General features: G+C 43.4%; 2 protein-coding genes across 2 annotated transcripts in view; one reads left to right on the top strand and one right to left on the bottom strand.

Annotated features, from left to right (window-relative positions):
* GFM1 (G elongation factor mitochondrial 1) overlaps nucleotides 1-5,179 on the top strand; it is a 53,747-nt gene extending 48,568 nt beyond the window's left edge. Inside the window, exon 18 of the mRNA XM_090055895.1 lies at nucleotides 1,997-5,179. Within this exon, the coding sequence (XP_089912021.1) occupies nucleotides 1,997-2,128 (132 nt within the window). The 3' untranslated portion in view covers nucleotides 2,129-5,179. The remainder of the gene's footprint in view (nucleotides 1-1,996) is intronic.
* RARRES1 (retinoic acid receptor responder 1) lies at nucleotides 5,172-21,576 on the bottom strand. The gene is made up of 6 exons (XM_090055896.1): nucleotides 21,217-21,576; nucleotides 12,440-12,502; nucleotides 11,127-11,301; nucleotides 10,272-10,408; nucleotides 5,873-5,935; nucleotides 5,172-5,791 (listed from the first exon to the last, which is right to left on the bottom strand). The coding sequence occupies exons 1-6, from the start codon at nucleotides 21,457-21,459 to the stop codon at nucleotides 5,627-5,629; spliced, it is 846 nt and encodes a 281-aa protein (XP_089912022.1). The 5' UTR covers nucleotides 21,460-21,576; the 3' UTR covers nucleotides 5,172-5,626.
* Nucleotides 21,577-22,011: the final 435 nt, after the last annotated feature.

Consider the following 22,011-nt stretch of genomic DNA (forward strand, 5'->3'; position numbering starts at 1 on the left):
ACAGACTTTTAGCCAATGTTACAGCAATGTAGATATTTTGAACCTGGTGAAGTTACACTGATTTATACCAACTGATGAAAGGCAGCCAAAACTCCTTAGTTTGGTTAAGGGTAGGGGAAATGAAGAGTTTCTTGTCGTCTTGGTGGACTTGACATTGTGTGAAAGGACATGGGATGCAGAGATTTGCGAAGATGTAGCCCAGGAGCGGGCAATTATTTCAGGCGGGGGGCCGCTTGCTGAGTTTTGGCAAGCCATCGCGGGCCGCATGACAGGCAGCCAGGGGCAGATAAATATAATTTTCTGAATTTTTTAGGGGCCCTATGGGCCGGATAGAATGGCCTGACGGGCCGCATTTTGCCCACCCCTGATGTAGCCTTATATTCTGTACCAGAGGTGTTCAACCTCTGGCATGTGGGCCTGCAGCACCATGTCATTTAGCCTACAGGAATCTCCACAGATTTGGAAATTTAGCAGCGTGGAAGCAGTGTCATGATTGCCTTGCTGCCAAATCTCCAGATCCATAGGAAGCCCCAAGTGCTGCACACTGGATCTAGCACCCAGTTCCAGCACATCCATCTCCTACATAAGAAGAGATGTATATAACCATTTACTTACTGAAAATGAGTATCTAACTTTTGATTCTTCCTGCATATCTGGTGTGTCACATCAGACAGGTAGTCTTTTGTTTTGGGGAAGAAACAGTTCTTTCCAAAGCTTAAGTAATGAGAGATAAATTAAGCACCAGTGCATATCGGATTAGAAAAGTTTGGCCATGCAAACTGCTTTCTTGTTGCAAATATTTGTGTAATTAGTGGGGATTTTGAAAGCAGTTAAGCAAATGGAATTTACTTCTTGAACAATACACTTTTTTTAATGTTGCATATTGAGTGACGAGAGGAGTAAATCTAGGAATTATTTTCTTGCCATATGTCACTCAAAAATAGCTTAGTCTCTTCTATGACTTTCCAGTACTTGTACCAGTGAGTGCAGGGTTATTACTGCTATTATTGTTCTTTTCTTCTGCCCTGCAAAAAGGTGGAAGGAGGAAGCAGAATGATAATCCCATATTATCAGATTGGTTGTTTAAAATTATTTGAATTCCTTATTAAAAAACACTAGTCACATATTGTTGTGAAGAATCCTGTTTTATATTATATGTGCTTCAGTGTAAACTATTTGCATGCTTTACTCCGGAGTGGGCGATGATTTGGGCTGGACGACCACTTAAGGACTTTTGGTGAGCTGTTGAGGGCTGGGGTGGGGGGGTGGCAATTGATCCTATTCAGCCTACAAGCTGCTGCTACAAACCTGAGAAGAGAGGGCTACAGCCCCACACCACTCTGCTCTGTCCTGGTTGGGACCAGGCTGGGCTGCACAGGGAGCACAGTCCTCCGCCCCGCTCTCCACCATTCATTATGCCCCATCCATTTCCTATCTCCGCCTCTGCCCAACTTCCTGTTGGCAATGTGCAGTTCTGTCACTGGTAGCTGGGCCCGCAGTGGACAGGGTGTGATGCGGAGCACCGAGTAGCTGTTCCACCTGCCTGTCTGCTGCAATGAGCCACTGCCACACCACACCAGGAAAGTCCAGGGCAGCTGTTCCAGGCCAAAGTGCCCCTGTGGCTGGCACAACTAATGTCACCACGGTGGCAGTTATCTTGGCAGGCAGGCAGAAAAGCTAATCAGTGTGCTGCGTTGTGCCTCAATTTATATTTGGTGGCAGGACTGCACAGCTGTTGCACCAACCAGGAGCCAGGGGAGGGCGGGATAGATGTGGAGGTGGTGGAGGAGTCTACATGCTTCCTGGCCCTGGCTGCAGTGGAGTGGTGTGGGGTGCAGCCCTCCCTCCTGAGGCTCCTGGTGGTGGTGGCCAGCAGGCCACATACAGCCCACAGGCCACATTTTGCCAACCCTTGCTTAACTTAGTATAGACTAATGAACAGTCTAACTGCCAAGTATTTGGTTAGTGTGCCTAACTTTCTTTTGTTCCTCCTTAGGGAAAGGGTGAATATACAATGGAATACAGTAGATACCGGCCATGTTCGTCTAGTACTCAGGAAGAGATAATTAACAAATACCTAGAAGCAACAGGAAGACTTCCTGCGAAGAAGGGCAAGGCTAAGGGCTGACTTTCATCTTCCTGAACTTCACTGAACAATTTTTCTACAATCTTCTAGTCAGGCTTTGAAATCGGACTTAGTTGGGACTTGTTCTTTATTAAAACTGCCTTCATTCACAGTGTACTCGGAAGTTATCAGGAGGTCACTACTAAAATGGTCATGTACAAATTCCATTCATTAGCAAAAAATCATAATATAATAATAATAATCATAATTTGTTGTTGAAGTTCTTGTTTTAAGCCATTTGTTTTAAAATGAAGTAGTTTTATTTTTTACTTGAGAAAATACTGGTATCTGATTAAAGACATTATCGCTTCTTAATTTTTAGAGGTGTCCAGTATGCCAGTTTAAGTGACTAAATTCTTCTAGCCAGTAGCTTGTAAATGAGTTGTTATCCAACACAATGAATATTTACCCTTTAAAATCCGCTCCTGAACAGATCCCTTTGCTCCTACAACTTGTTCAGTGACAGTACCCATTTAGGAAGTGAACATAAATATTAATTTCTTTCTGATCCTAAAACTGAATTCTAGGTTCTTCCAGACATCTATCAATACAACTTGCTACTCACCTGCTCTGCTTACAACAGATGATCTCCCTATAACAAATATGAAAAGAGTTACTGGGCACAGCTACATGATGCCACTGCTACAGCACTGTAGCAATGCATTCCCTTGGTATTGTGCGATGCTACAGCAATGTAGCAGCTAAAAATAACTGCATCATGTACAGCGCAGTATGGGCTGTTACTGTGCTGTCATTTAGCACTTCCAAGAGGAAGTAACAAAGGCACTGTAGGGACATGTGTAGATGCACCCACTGAGACCTTAGTTATACAAACCTTTCATAAAACTAGAGGTCTTTGTAAGCTACAATTTTATATGGATTTAGCTGCTGTTTCATTTGTGTGCTCCTCAGTAGGTTCTTCACATTCCCAGTTGGATCCCTTTGTGAACACCAAAGACAAAAAAAAAAATTTTTGGCTGAATCTTTCCAAAAATCTTGCATTCAAGTAGGTAGGTCATCCTATCATTGAAACTGAAGTCAACAGTTCCTTTGAGGGCACTACAAACAGTGAGAGGCAAGCTGCTACAGTTAGTTGAGGTGAGGATATTGTTGCTTTTTAAAAAAGTTTTGCTACCTTATCAAAAGAATTTTATTTTTACCTGTGCTAACTCTCCCATGACCACTGCAGTTTCTACTGTGTGCACCAGAGTGTGAGATCAAAATCACTGAAGCATTTTGGGACTCTGTTCCTACAACTGGATTTTGGGAGATGTACACCAGCCTTAGAACACAACTGTAATGTCATCTACTTTGTCACTGCATTAAGCAAAGGTAGTAAAGAAGTTTATAATAGGTCATTTTTGCTTTTTAAACAATTTCAGGCATATGCCAGGTACATTCAGATACAAATTAGATATGTGCCAGTTAAGACAAAATCTTGTTTCCCTTCTCATTTTATAAGGCCTCGTGAATAATATCAGCTGAATTTGGCTTTTATGAGTGCCTTGCAGTCTTTATTCCAACTGAAAAACATTCTATAGCACTTTGCTGTAAAAAGCAGCAATACAAAAGTGATGATGTTACAATTTTGAAGAGATGCAACATAATTATTTTTTTCAAATATTCATGGTTCTAATTAGTCTACTTGAAGGATTGCTTTAATTAACAAGTAGGTATTGGAAACAGATGTATTGCTTTCAAAGTCCCAAAGGTTTTAATGAAATCGTGAAGAATTGCTTCCATTACAGGACTGATGGGGAATACAGTAGCTCCTATCTTTGTGGTCACTGAAGGGACTGAAAGTAGAGTTTTTCAGTGGAAGCAGCCTTCAAACAATAGTGTGACAGAACTGGAAGCCTACTTCTGCTCTCATACTGTTATTAATATGAGTAACACCATGTAAAGCTGAGGTATGCGGTTACAGGCCAGTATGAAATATTTATCAGGCTTGTCACGATTTCAGGTTCTTTCACTGGGGCAGGTTTCTTAAGAGGATGCTTTGCGAAGGAGCTGTAACTTGATAACATACTCTTGTGTAAAGAGTAGCTAAATGGTCAAATGGCATTCAGTGGACAAATTACGGCTCACTTGTGACAGCTCAGCAAAGAAAAGGATTGCTTTGGTCTTTTCTAACTGACAAGCTTTGAACATTGTTGAAATATCTTATTTATTGTGACAGACATTAATTTAAGGTGCCCGCATATCTCAACCCATGGCTTAATGAATCTGAGATGAAAAGATTTGACTGAAATACTTTAGTCCCATAATTTATACCATAATGTCTCTCCCACTAAAAGAGGTTACTTAAACCTGGTATTAGTTTAAAATGGTTCCTTGGTTTTAAGACAATTCCAGATAAATGGGCTTAGACTTAAAGAAGGATGGTAGGGGGCAACACATTTGCCCTAAATCTAGAACACTACCATCTTGCAACAAGACTTCAATATGCTTAGGATGGGACACAGACAAAGCAGTTGATAAGAATGTCTGGCATAAAGCTGTTTGATTGGGCACTCTGAAAACCATTTTTTTTCTTTGCTGAAGCTCTGATGTGGGAGAAGCCTCTGTACAGAGCCCCAAGACCTTGGCTGTTCTGTCCATCTTAAAGGAAATGACAGGAACTCTGTGTATATTGTAAATAAAAACACACTAGGGTCTTTTTGTAGTCTGTCTTATTTTTAATTCTTCTCTTGCAACAAGTTGTTTCAGGCTGTCCTGAAAGAAAAGTTTTCTTCATTTTCAGAGTTGTCTTCATAAGCCAGGACAGCTAGAAACGAAAGGAGTGTTGTATAAGGGAGCACAACTTGGTTTCATGGAATGTCGTCTGCAGTGAAAAAACTGTGGGAAATGCTGGTTTCCACTTCTTAGCACGTTTTTCTATTTGTGGGACATTTCTCTCTGCTGTGTCACTCTGTGTCACTAATCTTTCTAGAAGATCTGTCTGCTGGGGTCTGCTGCATCTAATGGCTTTGGATTTGGAATCGATGTCAAAGGTTGAAAGTTGCTGGATACAAGGAATTAATGTCATGCAAAAATAAAACCCAAATTCTGCCATGTATTATGGTATTTATTTTACTGCAGATATAAGTTAAAATTAGCATATAATATTCCTGTTCAAAAAAATCAAAAATATCTAGTAGACAAATATTTGTTACTGAAGTGGAAGATTAATACTTTTATCAAGACTTTTATCTAAATATATTAACTTTGTTCACATACTGTGTCACTCTGTGTAACAGTAAGTGACATAAAATCAGTTTATGTAATGCATTTTTTGTAATACAAGTTTTAGGTAGGTATGTATCTAGAATGTGTGAGTTGTTGCATTTCAAGAAATTATACAGAGATTTGTTTTGGGTCAAAGTTTGACTATTCAGTAAAAGGATTCACTTTCATTGCAATATTATTTGTGCAGAAGAGTTATTAGAAAACTGACTGGAGCTATTAATACAAGGGTTTCTTTCATTTGAAATCTTTATATAAACTGGCATTGACCTTTTTTTAAAAATTTGCTGCTCTTTCATTTAATATTCCATCAGCTGATCCAGATTCCATACCAGATACATCTTCAGATTCTGCTGACTGATTCTCCGAAGAGCAGAAGTACTTCACTTTCAAAGGATGATTGGGAATCCAAATGACACGCATGTGGCATAAAATCATTTCCTGGGAAGCAGACAAGAAAGGTTACCTTTGTGTTTCTTCCTTGTTGATATAAAGCAGTTTTAGGCTATATACGTTTCTTACCTGGGTTGGTATTTCGTGAAGTAGGACAGCATAGTCAAAGTCAATTGAATCATCTTTACTTATCTGCACACACAAAGAAACTACAATGAAGAGGATCAATCACAATTACCGTAATATTCAGAAGTGACTGCTGGATGTTTAGTAATGCACATCTATCCAAATAATAGGATCGTAGGAAAATAAGGCAGAAAAGGATGTCATGAGATCATCTAGTCCAGGCCTTTCTCAAGGCAGGATCATCCCTGACTAAACCATCCAGTCAAATGGTTGTCTAAACCTGTTCTTGAAAATTTCCAGGGATAGAAATTCCACAACCTCTCTAGGGGGCTGTTCCAGTGCTTCCTATGAATACTATGTCTGCAGAGTAAAAAGAACATAAACACTGCTACACAGAAGTATTTCTGTATACTAAAATCCCACTATTGAGTGCAATACCTGTAATGGCTTCAAAATAACTTTCTGTATCAAGTATAGGGCCAGATTTTGTATTGACTTGAGTTTGTCTCAAATACCTCTATGCATTCACCCACATATAAATATGGTCCATAGTAAATTCAGTCATACAAGGTGGAAATGTAAACCCTGTGACTACAGACTTTGTACTGTGACAACAGTGTTGTACTGATACCCATTAATTAGAGCTTTGATATATAAACAATAGAAATGGTACTCTGGTAAGAGGACATCTGCCTAAGGGGGCCATATGTGCAGTAGAACTTCATTTCTAATATGCATTTTAATGGGTTTTATATGTGTAGTCTAGAGACCCCAAACCAGATAAGGGAGACTGGAACATTTTTTAACGTTGGACAGAATTAAAATGCAAGAGGACTTTTAAGTGATTCATCTATAATTCAGTTTATGAAATGTATTTAAGTTCCATATCCAATACACTATTTCATGCAATAGAAATAAAACTAGTTACTGCATTCTCTTTTGGAATCTGAACTCTGATTTCCAGGTCTAGAAGCCAGATAAAGTCATAAGAGCAAGACTTTAATATCTGAACTTTTGTTTGTTCATCAGGGGTTTTCAAACCTTAGCTTTTATGGCCTTATGAAAAAAAAACTTTCACTCCCCTGGGCTGTATTCAGAACCTTGCTAGGATTGGCTTGGCAGCATGCGCAGCCCAAAAACTGGAGCCTGCCAGCTAGTCATACTCCAGCTGCTGGCCAGGCTCCCAGCTGCAGTAGTGCCATGGTTGCAGCTCCCCGGGGCCCCCAGGTAAGGTTGCTGGGGCCAGTGTAGTGTGTGTGGCACAAATGTTCCCCGGAGACAAGAAGCAGTGGCACAGATTCTATTTTTCTACAGTCTGAATCCTAATGCAGTGAAACCTGTCTTGGACAGAACCTATATAAGCCAGAAAACTGCTCAAGCCAGAAAATTTCTATGGTTCTAGTATGCCTTATGAAGAATTATGTGTATTTAGTTTCTATTAGGGGTGTGCGAAATGGGCCCTATTCGGTTTGGATTCAGCGTGAATCAGGGACTGTGATTCGATTCGTTGATTCGGATCACTGTCCCCGATTCAATTTGGCCGAATCCAAATCTGAAGATTCGATGCTGATTTGGAGAATCAGCAATTCGGCCATAGACAGCTTTAAATGTTTTTTTCTACGTACCTCAAGCTACCAGATGCGGCTTGTGAATGCTGTGATGCTGGGGCAGATGACAGCAGTGCGGGGGGAGACCCCCCGCATGCTTGGCAGTGAATCTGGAAATGGACCAGAAGTATTTCCAGTCAACTTCCAGGTCTGCCACCAAGTGCGTGGGGGAGACCCCCCACACCCTTCCCTGGCTCAGCAATTGGCCATGGAAGGACCCCAGGTGCCCCCCCAGACCCAGGAGGCACCAGTCACTGAGCCCGGAGCATGTGGGGGTGCCAGCACACTCGCTGGCAGACTCGGAAGTGGACTGGAAGTGCTTCTGGTCCACTTCCGGGTCTGCTGCCGAGTGCACTGGGGATCCCCCTGCGCTCCTGTGTGACGCTCCATCCACCCCACCATCGCAGCATTCACAAGCTGCCTGGTACCTTGAGGTATGTAGAAAAAACATTTAGAGCTGTGTCTATGTCCGAATTGCCGAATCGATTCAGAGGGTTCCTATTCAATTTGGAGAGTTTAAATGGTCTCCTGATTTGATTTGGATTCAGAGATTCGGACACCAAATTGAGCTGAATCTCCACTGAATTGAATCAGGGACTGAAGCTTTGCACAGCCCTACTCTCTATTATCTGGAAACTTAATGTGGAAACAGAAAGGAAATTTGAGGCCTTTTGGGAGAATCACCCTGTATATCCTAGAGAGTAACTCGTGTGTGTGTGTGTGTGTGGGCGGGGGAGGGGTGCATGTGCGCACTGTGTAAATAGGGAGCATAGGAGCTGGGCTGGGATGCTAAGAGAGACAAATCATGGAAAAAAGAGGCTGGGACATGGCAAAAAACAGAGATGGAACAGGCAGAGAGTCGCAGGGCTGGGAAGCTCCCCTACAAAATGGGAAACTAAACCACAGCCCCATACTAGTCTGTCTTAGATGGGTTTCACTATGTTTTTTCTCAGAATTGGACCATAAATAACCAGGATCAAAACCAAAATAAATTGTGCACATAGTTCTTTCTTTCTTTAAATATAGAAATTAGGGGGTGACCCTATTGTACTACCAATCCTTATGCTTCCTCAGGCTTAAGATAGCGTTGCCTAGAGAGGACATTTGTTGTTAAATATTCAATTGGTGCTGTAACCAAGCTTAACCAAGAAGCTGAAGAACATCAGGAGGATGTGTACGACATTGGTGCATTAAAGGAAAAGGAGTTCAAATCCTAACTTTCACGTGTAGTCTTGCAATGGGTGACTGGTGCCGCCTTAGCCAGTGGGGGCACATGCCCTCCCCAGCGACCAGTCAGCAACTGGGGAGAGGGAGGGGTCCCCCCGAGGCCAGTCTCGCTGATGGAGGAAGGCCTGCCCATGGTCGATACCACTGACCAGCCAATCTTGCTGACTGGAGTTCCCCCCACAGCCAATCTCGCCGGCCGGGGACGTGAGGGATCCCCCCACGGCCAATCACTGCAGCTGCTTCTGAAAGTGGCTACAGCTGCCTGGCTGGCGCTTGCAGGGGGCGCACCAGCACTCCTGCCTCCCCCACCCCTCCTGTTGCCTAAGTGGCAAGCGCTGCCAGTCAGGGGGTGCACCACTGCTCTTAAAGGATGCATGTGCACCCCCGTGCACCTAATATGTGTTGCCACTGCATCTTTCTTAAGATAATCAGATGTACTCACACAAGTGAGGCAAGGAGAATTTGGTTCACACTTGGCCAGTTCTTGGGCAAAATTAATTTGATTTGAAATATTGCATGTTGGACACTGGGATCTTATAAGATTCATAGATTCATAGATGCTAGGGTTGGAAGGGACCTCAACAGATCATCGAGTCCAACCCCTTGCCTAGGCAGGAAAGAGTGCTGGGGTCAGATGACCCCAGGCAGATGCCTATCCACCTTCTCTTAAAGACCCCCAAGCTAGAGGAGAGCACCACCTCTCTTGGAGGCCCATTCCAAATTTTGGCCACCCTTACCATAAAGAAGTTTTTCCTGATGTCTAGCCTAAATCTTCTGTCAGTTTGTGACCATTGTTCCTTGTTACCCCAAGAGGCGCCTGGCGAACAGAGCATCTCTGGTCCCTTGCTGTGTCCCCCTAATTAATTTGTAGGCAGCCACAAGATCACCTCTCAGCCTTCTTTTGCAGAGGCTGAAGAGGTCCAGGTGCCTGAGTCTCTCCTCATAGGGCTTGTCCTGTAAGCCCCTAACCATACGAATGGCCCTCCTCTGGACCCTCTTGAGACTCTCAACATTCTTCTTGAAGTAAGGCACACAAAAATGGACCCAATACTCCAGCTGCGGTCTGAGCAATGCCACAAAGAGGGGAAGTATCACCTCCTTGGATCTATTTGTCATGCATCTGCTGATGCATGATACCGTGCAGTTAGCTTTGCTGATGATTTTGTCACATTGATGATTCATATTCATCTTGGAGTCCACTATGACTCCGAGATCCCTTTCTGCTTCTGTGCTGCTGAGAAGGTCACTTCCCAGCCAGTAGGCATGCTGGATGTTTTTGGATCCTAGGTGCAGCAATCTGCATTTGTCCTTGTTGTACTACGTCCTGTTGCGTATTGCTCACTTTCCTAACCTGTCCAGTCTGCCTGCAATCATTCCCTACCCTCCAGAGTGTGCACTTCACCCCACAATTTAGGATCAGACAGTGATACCATCAGATTTAGTATTCAGATCAGACGTGGATAGGAACTATGAACTGTTGATTGCTATTGTATCTGTTATTGTTTGTTACTTATTGTTAAAAGTTGCCTTTGCCTTCCTAATGCAGATTTAATTTCAGCTTTACTTACCCACTGTTTCACATGCTTGACTTGTGCCATGAAGTAACCCAAGTTCTCTGTTGACTTTTCCCACATTATGTAACTACTGCCAACAACAGCCAAGGCCCATGCTGACTCAAAGGCCGGTTCAATATTCCCATAGCTGTCTAAAAATAGAAGGGGGATGGGGGAACATACACAGATGTAATAATTTGGCTTTCTCATAGACAAACAGTAAACTGTAAAATACTTTGGCCCTGCCACAGGGTATTCCTGGGAAGTATCTGTTTCTTCGAACACTTTTGCAGTATTGACTGGGGAGGGTAATGAGCAAATGATAAATTAACTGTGGTTGCAAAAGTCCAGTTAGCATGTAGTAACCCTAGTGAAACAGATTAGTAACTCTCGTTTGCCCACAGGATCCCCACCCAAACGTATGAAAGTGGTGAAGTGATAAGCAGCAAATGTCTTAATCCACATGAGATTCCTCTACATGAAGGAACCTCAGTGGATTAAGACATTTGTTGCTAAGGTACAACTTCCCTAAACGCAGCCAATGAATGTTTTTTTAAATGCAGAATTTTGCAAATATATATTTGCTTTGGAATCCCATAGACATCTTTGCTTCATTCTGTTCCCCTCCATCTTTGCTGCAAAACACAACACATTTTTCCAAGACTTTTCAGGAAATCCAGATTCTTTGGGGGAAGGGAAGGAAGAAAAACGACTTTCTTTTTAAAGTTATTATAGTCCAAATAAATATGTATTTTTAAAAAAATACATGTATGTTTGCTTGTATTTTTAAAGTTACTAAACTGAACATAAAAGTAAATATAATTCCTAAATGAATATAGAAAAACAAAAGAAATCCTAAAAGGAAGTTACCTGGAATATAGCTTCCAATTATTGGTTTGGTGTGTTGCCTTATTTTTTGGTAAAATCTGTGGTCGTCTTCTTGGACTTCCTTCTGATCTTTGGTATATGTGCATTTTATATTGACAGTAGGTGTTGGTTTCCTCTTTAGGTAGAACACAATAGCAAGACAGGTCCCAACATTTTCCTTAAAAGATAAAAAGATCATGATATTTTATATACAGCAAAAGCGGTGTTATCCGGCACTTTACCAACCAGAAAACTCCACTAACTAGGAGTTGTCACGAGGGACGTGGCAAAAGCGAAACCGTAAGTCCCACGTCCAGTTTCCCTGCTGCAAGCAGAGTTCTTCTTGTTCACTTCTTCCTTGTGGACCACGGCCCAGGGCAAAGCAGCCTGCACAGTGCCTCCCTCCCTGTCCCCTGGCACACTGACGCCAGGGAGTCCACCGGACAGCGCATATTTGATGAATATGCATTCCCCATTCCTGAGAGATGCCAGATAACAGAGCTTTTACTGTATATATATGCACTATGTTAAAACAAATGTTACATATACCCCAATCAAATTTATCTCTGGAATATGGAATATATAATCAGAATTCAGTAGATTTCTAGAAAGTCATTTATTTGTGTTAAAGCAAAAATCTGTGTATTTCTGGTTGCTTTTGCATGTCTTTAAGTATCCAAAACAAGTATAATGTTTCCTTTTGAGAGACTGGCAAAAATTAGCAGAGCAAGTCTTCTAGTAAAAGAGGAGCAGTCATACATGAAAAATACATACTGAGAAATACTTTGGAATAATCTCAGGACAGAAGCTTAGTTTAGAAGGATGGTCTCTTGAATGGATTTTCACTGCATAATAATATGGACTTTATAAAAAAAAAAAGATTTAGAGATTAATTTTAAAACTCTGAAAGTCATTTTATGTTGTGTAGAAACTGAATAGAATGGAAAATCAGGTGGATACAGTGATATCACAAATTAGAAGTCCCCAGTAAAGCACATGTACAGCGTGGGTTATAATTTCAATGAATTTGTCACGTAATTATTCACGTTTTGGAGTGTAGACACAACAGGGGATGCATTTGGATAATAAGGGTCATACTGTGCCATTCATTTTAAAATCAATGGGAAGTTTGACTTAAAAGCTTTATAGCATAATGTGACTCAGGGCTATGATTGCCATTTTCAGGCATTGAGCAAAGTAAACCCTCCACAGGGATCTACTTATAATAGCACTGAAGTCAGTCCAGTTTCAAGGATAAGTGTAGCATTTCATGTAGCAAAACAAACTTACAAACTTTACAAGCATTACAAACTTACCCTAGTTTTGTAGTCCTCTGTGGTGAACTGCAGGTAGTACTTATGCCCAGTTCCTAGGACAGGCTGGAAGAGAAGTAAGCAAGATCTTGAAAAAAAAATGGAAGCACGTTCTGTATTTTGTCCTGTGGCAGTCTGGCTGAATAGGTAGATCAGTCCTGGAAACTGTTTATTGTTTTTTGCTAAACACATGATTCAGGTGGTAAGACATTAGCTCACACCCATGCTTTCCCCTGTTTTCAAATGAATCACTTCAGTGCAGAACTAGGAAGGGGCTGTTGTATTGTGAAGCCTGGTGGTTGGAACAGTTTTATTCATGATTTAAATCAGCAGGAATCCTAGAGTTAAATCTGAGTCTTGTTTTTCAGCTCTGATTTTTAGTTTCTTTCCTAAAGACCAATTCTTAACCCTTGTGGCAAACAAAAGTTAACAGTGACATCACTTCTACTGTGAACAGATTCAGTCAACCTTTGGAAACCAGAAAACCCGAGCCATGTTTGCCATTTTCCAGTTCTGTTAAAACTTATCGCTATGACTTAGCAGAACAGTCTTTCCTGATGGTGTTTATTGATCAAAATTGTTCAGCAAGATTCCTCAGCAGATCCTCAGGGAAATGCTTCAGATAGAAAGATACAATTTTGATGTGGCTTGCCTTAACCTCAGAATATCCTGGCTCCAAGGACACTAAGAATGCACAGAAGCTAATGTTTTAGAGTCAAATCCAATAAAACTCAACTACTACAAATAGTCTCAATAATTCCAAGTAATAAGCACAAAACCTGATAATTTTTCCATGAGCTGTTCCTTACTTCACTAGTATAATCCCTTATTTTTGACCAACCTCTGTATTTATTTTTTGCAAGGAGGTTGCATGCTTAGAACATGGGTGATTACACACAACCAGACACGTGGGTTTTCCAGAAAATTTCGAATTGCCCTAAATAGAGTATGAGTTGATGTAGCACATTTATTTGACTCATGTGTAGTAAACAAAATTGAGCCACAAGTATTTGAACTGAAATATTATATGAGGAAAAAACTTAAATGCAGCACACACAATGTGGTTTAAATGTTATATTTAAACAAATTCAAAGCTTTATCTGGAAAGAAATTATTTTTATTGGCATACTTGTAAATGTGTAAAGACAATACACAATGGCATGTACCTCCCTTACATTATTTAAATTTAAGAAAACAACGAAAGCCCTGAAAACTGTTGACACACTAATTTTTACACACCCAAAGACCTGTGCATGATATATCGTGATTATCCACTCATCTGCTTCAATAGAGTTAAACTCTCTTCCACTGAGGTCATTGTGGCACCTCCAGTTTCACTGTCACTATCTGGAAGATCACTTGCACTACTGATTAGTCCCATTGCAGAATCTGACTGAGGCAAATCTGATTCAGGTCTACTAGAACCTCATTCTCTTTCACTAAAGGATGATTTTACAAATGAGTCTATAGGCATGGGCAACTTACCATCACACTGCATCTTCTTCACTAATTGTGCTTCTGACTAATTCTCCAGAAGCAAGAGATTCTGAGAAATAGAAACAATCTTAGCGGTGCATTCATTTGATTTTGATTGGACCTGCACAGCCAATCAGGTGAATTCATAACTTGATTTTTGGTTTGGATTATTATGTGAGTGTATTTACCCTCCTGTTTACAAATCAGTAAAACATCTATATACCCTCTCGCACATTTCCTAGGGATAATCACCTGAAAAACATTAATTATAACTTTGAAACTGGCAAGCTAGCCTGATATTGTATTAGCACATTCATTGTTACAATAATGAATTTTATTAAACAATGAATTTTTAGAAATGGAAAGCTTCCCATGGAAAAATAAAGCTTTCCGCCCCACATCTCTGCTCAGGAGGTCATCTAGTCCAGCCCCTGTTCAAAGCAGGACCATCCCCAACTAGATCATCTCAGCCAAGGCTGTACCTAGCCGGGTCTTGAAAACTCCCGAAGACGGAGCTTCTATCACCGTGCCCCATGCCTCCTGGGGCTATACCTGCTCCCACTCACCCCAGCTCCTGCTGCAGCGGGCCCGGGAATGGCCGACGCCAGCTGTGGAGGGAACTGTCAGTGGGTGCGGGGTGGAGGGGAGCATGGCTTTTGCTGCTACGCACACCGCGACAGGCTGTTGGCTTGAGGGCTGGGCCGGGCTCCTCCTGGGGGGGCATGTGCCCCCGGATCTGCACACGGGGTGAGAGCAGGCTGCTGCCCATCCCGAGCACTGGGAAGACCCTGGTGCTGTCTCCAGTCCTAGCCCACAGCAGCAGCCTGCTCTCATCCTGTGCGCAGATCCAAGGACACGCACCTCCCAGGGTGTGTGTGGCAGCAAGAGCTGCACCCCCAGCCCTGCACCCACTGACAGTTTCCCCTCCTTTGCTCCCTGTTGCAGCCCTGGCAGCAGCCGATGCCACCTGCCTGCAGCCCTTGGGCTTCACTGCACCCCACCCCCGGCCCCTTCCCTAGCCCCAGCCTCACTTCCTCCCTCCCTACCTCACCATTGTGGGAACATATTAGGGCTGCTCGAAACACCCCGGGAGGGTTCATTTTGACTTCTGTTTTGCCGTTTCGAAGGGTCAGTGGTTTGTTGCATCATTTTGTTTCATTTCGAAGCACAGTTCCATTTCGTTTCATCAAAACTCTTTTGCTGTTTCAATGCATTTTGACGTTTCGCCCATTTAGGCTATAATGGGGAATCCTGAAAATGCCTATAACTTTGTCATTTCATGCCTGATTCAGATGCAAATTGCAGGGATGGTAGCCCCTTCTGAGGGCACAAAGCCTGCCAAGTTTCAAGGAGATAAGTGCAGGGGTTCTGAGAAACTGCACCTCAAACTGCAAAGACCAAAACTCATGTCACTTGCTGGCAACAGCAGCCTCCTGTCACCCTGTGTGCAGATCTGGGGGCTTGCACCCCTGGGAGGGCTGCGGGGCTGTGCCGGACTCCTCCTGGGGGTGTGGGCCCCTGGATCTGCACACGGGATGACAGGAGGCTACCTTCTGGGACTGGTGCTGGGAGCAGCCCATGCCCAGCGACGGAAAGACTGGTGCTGTCACTGGCCCCAGGCAGCAGGAGCAGCCTTCTGTCATCCTGTGCACAGATCTGGGGCTTGGAGCAGCTCCGCCACTGGATTTCCCGCCACAGCTGAGTTTCGTGAGGCTGGCAGAGCTGCTTGGAGCGCAGGCTTGGCTCTCCCCTGCTTCCTGCCACCAGGCTGCTTCGAAACTCAAAACATTTAAAAACTTTTGAAATGTTTCGAGTGCCCTCATTTCTTTTCGAAGCTGTTTCAAAGTCTTTTGTTTCATTTAGATTTCACTGTTTCACGCTTGAAATGTGTTGAAAGAGCTTCGAAACAAACTGCTCATTGAAATTTCACACAGCCCTAGAATGTATCCCTATTTGTTATTTAATAAACTGGGTTTCCTTTATGCAAATTCAATTTATGCGCAGTTTTCCGGGAACACACATACCTTATAAAGTAAGGGAAACCTGTACTCCAGATGTGGCCTCACCGGTGCTGAATAGAGAAACAATCACTTCTCCTGACCTACTGGCAATACACTTACCAATGCAGCCCAGTATGCTGTTAGCTTTTTTAGGAACTAGGGCACACTGCTGGCTCATATTCGGTTTATTGGCCACTGTAACCCCCAGATCCTTTTTCTGCAGATTTGCATCCCAGCCAGTCAGCCCCTGGCCTGTACTAGTACATGGGATTGTTCTATCCTAAGTGCAGAACTTTGCACTTGTCCTTGTTGAACCTCATGAGATCCCTTTTGACCAAATTCTCCTTGTCTAGGTCACTAGATCCTAGCCCTACCCTCCAGTGTATCTACTATTCGCCCAAGCTTGATGTCATCTGCAGACCTGCGAAGGGTGCACTCTATGCCATCTTCCAAGTTCATCCACTTTGCTGATGAACTTTCGATTCTCTATATACCAGAAGAAGAGCTTCTTCAGAACATTTCAGTCAGGGCTGCCACAGACTACTGTAAAACCACCAGGGGTCTCTCATTGCATGTGACACCCAGCTGGCAGCTCTGCACTATTGCTGCACAGGACCTGCAGTTGCTCTTCCTCGGTGGGAGTGCTGTGTAGCCTGCTTTGCAAGCATCCACAGTGTTGTCTCCCTTGCTCCTGCTGAATCCCAGCAGGAAGATGCTGCTAGCACTAAAGGCAGCAGCAACTCTGAGAACAGAAAGTGAGAGGGGCTTGATACTTATCTCAGCTTCTTCCAGGTGTTCTCACCTGGCTTTCTCTTTGCAATCCCACCACTTCAGCCACCACCCCCTATCTAGATTCACCCACAGGGCCTGACACAAGACCACTGGAGTCAACTGAGATATTTCCTTTGATTTCAGTGGGCTTTGGATCATACCTATAGTGATTTAATTAAAATGAAGTTTTATTACATGGATTAATTATCATCCTTAGAAGGACAGGAAAAAATAGGAACTTGTCTCTTAGGGCTAGGAAGCAAATGCTCCTCTGTAGCCTTTAAAGCATGAACTATTTTTCGGTTTCTTTACATTTAAGGCATAGGTTTCTAATAAAATAAGTTATGCTATTCAGGGCTGTGCACTAAAGTTTTGGATCTTAATTCATAAGATATGCACTACCATAGTGCCAGACATGAGTGTTAGCAACAGGTTGGTCAGAAAACTACTTTTATCACTTTCTGGTTCAAAAAAATGTAACTGTACATTTATGTTGTACTTCACGGTGTGCAAATACAGGAGGAAATATCTGAAGTTATGTACATTGTTTGAGATTACACTTATTTTTAATATTATGAATTGGTAATCTAATAGGTAATAGAAAAACTTTTCAGTTATATTTTGTAATTCAGCCTAAATTACTGTAGCATTTCTCAGGCTAGGAGGATCAACTAGGAGTCCACTGTTCTTTAAGTATGAAATTGACTGATTCGTATCTATCATTTTCTTAACTTATTTGGACTGGCATTTGTTATTAATACACTATCTAAACAACAGTGGAGGCCATTTTAATGATCTAGAATGGAGATTAGCCTTGTTTCGGTGTCTCCTTATTTTTCTTTACACTAGGCAGAAGAATTAGAATTCTCTCTAAAATCGACTCAAAGCTGCTCCTGAGTGCCAGGTTTTTTTACATGATGCTTAGCCTCAGAGCTGAAATGGCTATGGAGCTGTTTTGAGAGCCTGTCCCTGCTGGTTTTAAATTCTACATTCTTGGAACGACTGTGGTCTAACACTTTATTTTTAAAATTACGTCTGTTAGCCTTATGAAATGCACTGTGCTTCTTGGTAGGAGATGCGCAGAGGCAGAAAATACCCATTTAAGTGTTACAACAACAAAGGAAAACAATGCAACCAGTTGCAAGGTTCAGTTTATGGTCTGACAAAGACATGTTTGTATACTGCCTCCTCACTGGGAACTGAAAGCATTGAGGTCTCATTTTACATGATCCAAAAAATCTTTTAGTGCCTGGAAGAGTTACTGTTTTGGAGACTTCTGTCTCCAGTACTGTTTCTGATTATCGCTGGTTCTTAATATCTGTCATTGCTGATATTCTACAGTTGGTTTATAAGTGCAACATTCATGAGTTATCATAGCGATTAAAAGCTGTTTTCTTTTGTCAGGAACATGCTGACCAGTAGATAACTAGCCTTCTTAAAGCCAAAGCATTTTTCTCTTTCAGGTACATTAGGTAGCAAATTACTCCCAGGAAATTTTTGTCATTATTCATACTTGTGAACAGTTGATGAGAAGGTGGGGAGGGAATATACCAGCAGGTTTATTCGTATCTTCCATCTACTGCAGAGGTGAAGTCACAAGGAGCAGAGTGTAAACTAGGGTTTTTGCATGCAGTAGCTGTAAGATAACAGCATGCCTTCTGTGTGCGCAAAAGCAGAAGAACATATAGACAGCCAAGAGACCCCAAATCGTATGTCTCACAGGTCATCTCAGGACAACAGGTTAGAGTACTATTTTTTAGATGACCTGATGTCCACTAAAGAGTCTAATGATAATATAAAAGATGATCAATATATGATCAGACCTGTAAGCTCTTAAAGATTTATTTCATTTTCAATTGCTACTTTATATTATGAATATTTTTCTTCAAAATTAATAGCAAAATTCTAGGGCCTGACAGTGGTAAGCCCTGTACACAGTAGCATAATTAGGGGTGGATGAAAGGGGCATCTGCCCTGGTTGCCATGTCAGGAGGGGCACCAGAACTTCCCCCCCACCCTTGCAGAGTCTCCAATATGGCAGCAAGAGCAGCCCCATGGCCTACCCATGCCAGGAACTCCAAAACAGTTTATTTTTCACTATTTTTTTTTCTACAGAAAAATACTAGAGCAATTCTTCTGCCGCAAAGAACTCAGGAAGACCACAACAGGTCAGTATGGTTTTGATACTGTGGATTCCTATTTGAAATTTCTTGAGTTTATCTTGTGACTCATGTGTAGCATACATAACAATGCTAATCTTGTGTGGCACCCTGGAAAGGATCTCACAGCACTCTGGGGTGCCATGGCACCCTTGCTGAGAATTAACTGCCCTGACGCGCACACTTTTTAACTGGAAGTGATTTGGTTGAGATCAGACTTTAAGGCAGCCAAAGCGGGTTCTTTGAAGGGAAAGAAACGCATCTGTTTTTTCCAAAGTCCTGGTTCCTCTCGACATAGCTGTCTTAGATCAAGCTGAGTCGACTTCAAAACCCCTTTTTTTTATGAAGTCCAAAGGTTGAAACCTTTAACCTATCTGCGTGCTTGCTCCGTCGTGTCTTTTATAAAATACCACAGACAGCATGTAGTCGTCTTTTCCACTAATTTCCCAACACCCCATGAAAGAAAAGGAAAAGTAAGTAGGCTTTTGTCATCTGTTTTAAGCAATACTTAATTTTCATAAAAAATTCTGAATATCCTTTAGGAGTTAATACTCAACAGTAGAGCAGAGCCTGGAGAAGCTTAACACCTGCCCGGCACTTGGACTATGCATATGGTATAGTCTGTGCACAATTCAAATTGAAAATACCATGCAAAAAATACTGTTTGTAGCTGTTATGCAGCAGAAGGAACTGTTGACAGTGACCCACAGTTCATTCCCTTTACAAGATGAATGTACTGTTTCCATCACTTGCTGCTCCTAGAGGAACCAGAAGGAAAAAAACTGTCAGCCAAAGCTTTTATCATGCTTAAAAGGCAGAGTAAGTGTTTTGAATTTGCATTTCTATTTCTTCCAGCAAAGCCCAAGCACTTAAATGCTTGTCGATATAGGCACCGGTGCCCAATGAGCACAGTGGGAGGATTGAGTTCTCACAAAAGAAGTGTGTTGATATAACTGTATTGAATATCAGAGCTAGTTATTGTAATTCATTTCTGCAGCAAGCCAAAAGGGAAAATGAAATAACTGTGTAAAACTAGGCACATCTGTCTTCAGCATTTTTGAACTGCGTGAGTGTAGAAGTGTGCGCCCTTGAGTAACAGTGAGAGGATGATCAAAGAGGGACTAATGGATTAAAGTAATTTGTATAAAGGACACTACACTTGCATTGTTGTTTAATAATTCAGGTTGGTAATGGCTAGAGCCACGTTTCAGTTGGTTAATGCACAAAGCAAAACTATGAATTCTGTAAAATACTGTAAAATCTTATTGCCAAATTCTGCTCTATTAAATCTTGTGTTTCGGTCATCTGGTTTTAAATATCCCTATTGATAGTGCTTACAGAGCTATGAAAGACTGAGTTTCAAGTTCAGCACTTTAATAACTGACAAGATGCCTCATTTCAAACTCCTTTCACAGGCTTAACACTTCCTCTCCCAAACAGTATATTTTAAACAGAAATTTCTTGAGTTCATTTCCAGATTTAAAGGGTCCGAGCCAAAAAAGGATTTAAACTCCACAAAAGTGATTGTTGTAATCGCTGGAGTTGGGGCGCTTGGCCCCTGGGTGGAATCGGAGCAAGCGTGAAACACGCAGCCTAGAGCAACCTGAGGGAAACCCTGAAGATAAGGGCTAGGACCATTGCTCCTTTTTTTATGAACACAGCCAGAGAAGATGTCTCTCCCACCCCTTCTACTCAACAGCTCAGCGGTCCAGTAGTCACTACAGAAATGGGGGCAAGAGGGAAAACAACAGATGTGCCTTGTTTTTGAACCTCTGAGCATCCCCTTTTAAAGCAATCTGTTGTGAGGTTAGATAATTCTAGGTAGAGCCCACCCTTGGCTGGAGCTATCCACGTAGGGGTATGAGTACCTGTGCAGTGATACCAAAAGCAGTCTGCTGAGGATGATAACTTGAAGCTTAGATTGAGCCGGATGTTAGGAAAAAAAAAAAAAAAAAGCCTGGATGAGGTTTGGGGAGGAGAAAAATTCACTTAAAAAATGGATAATGGTCTGACTCGGGTCTCTCTCTAGTCTCCTGTGGCGCGGCCGCCTCAGCCCTGCAGGTCTGAGGACTCGGCAGCACTCGGACACTTTCCAGACAGGTGCGATAAGGGGCAACTTTCCTCTACCGTTCATCTGGCAAACGTGAAATGTATTTCACAAGTGGAAGCCGGTAAGGACAGACAGCTTAGGGCTTGCTCCGTTTTGCCGATGCAGCGAATCATTTATCTTGGCTCCCTCGCCTTTCTGTTCGGTATTGTGTCCCGTTTCCCTGGCTCCTTCCTCCCCTTTCTTCGGGACAACACGCCCGACCTCCTGCTCCGGGGGTCGTGCCCTCTCCCGCAGCCGCTCCCGAGCGGAGCCCCGGCCCCTTACCTTCAGCGTGGCTTTCTTGACCTGTCCGAGCGCCAGGAGCGCGCTGGGCGACGCCCGCCGGGAGTTGAGATAGTGCAGCGCCGCCCGCGCCGCCTCCACCGCCGCCCGGCTCGAGCCCGCCAGCGCCCGCGCCCGCTCCCGCTCCCGCTCCCGCTCCGCGCCCGGCCGGCCGGGGGACGGGGACGGGGACGGGGACGCCCAGGCCGGCGGCAGCAGCAGCAGGAGCAGCACGAGCCCCCGCATGGTGCGGCCGAGGTGCGCCGTGCTCGGCCCGCCCCGCCCTGGCACTGCCGAGGAGCCTCCTGCTCCTGCTCCTCGGGCTACTCCTCCGCGCCTCTCCCCTCCTCCAGCCTGCCCGCACCGCCTCCCCTGCCCCTTCCCGGCCTCCACCCGCACCCCTTCGCCCGCCTCCGTCCTTACCTTTCCCGCTCCTCTCTCCTCCCCTCCCACTTCCCTTCGCCTCCGGTCCCGCCCGCCGGAGCCGGGCCGCTCTCTTACTAGCCCAGCTGGAGCGCTGCGAAGGGCACGTCTTTTGAGGAGAGGGGACACGCAGCTAGGGTGGCCATCATAGAAGACAGTCCGGTGTCTTCTGTCCCCTTTTGAGACAAAACCCTCGCCTTTATGTCCTCTATTTTTCTCTTCGAGAGAAACCCTCGCTTACGCTCGTCAAGAGAAAACCAGAGGACATAAAGGCCTCAGGTTTCCTCTCAACGGAGGACAGAGGAGCTGAAAACCAGCCTGTCCTCTATGCTGGCCACGCGACACACAGCGCTCCTGGGCCGGGGGAGCCATCTC

This window comes from Crocodylus siamensis, chromosome 6 (genome assembly GCF_052110815.1).
Source record: "Crocodylus siamensis isolate JL-2025a chromosome 6, ASM5211081v1, whole genome shotgun sequence".
NCBI lineage: Eukaryota > Metazoa > Chordata > Crocodylia > Crocodylidae > Crocodylus > Crocodylus siamensis.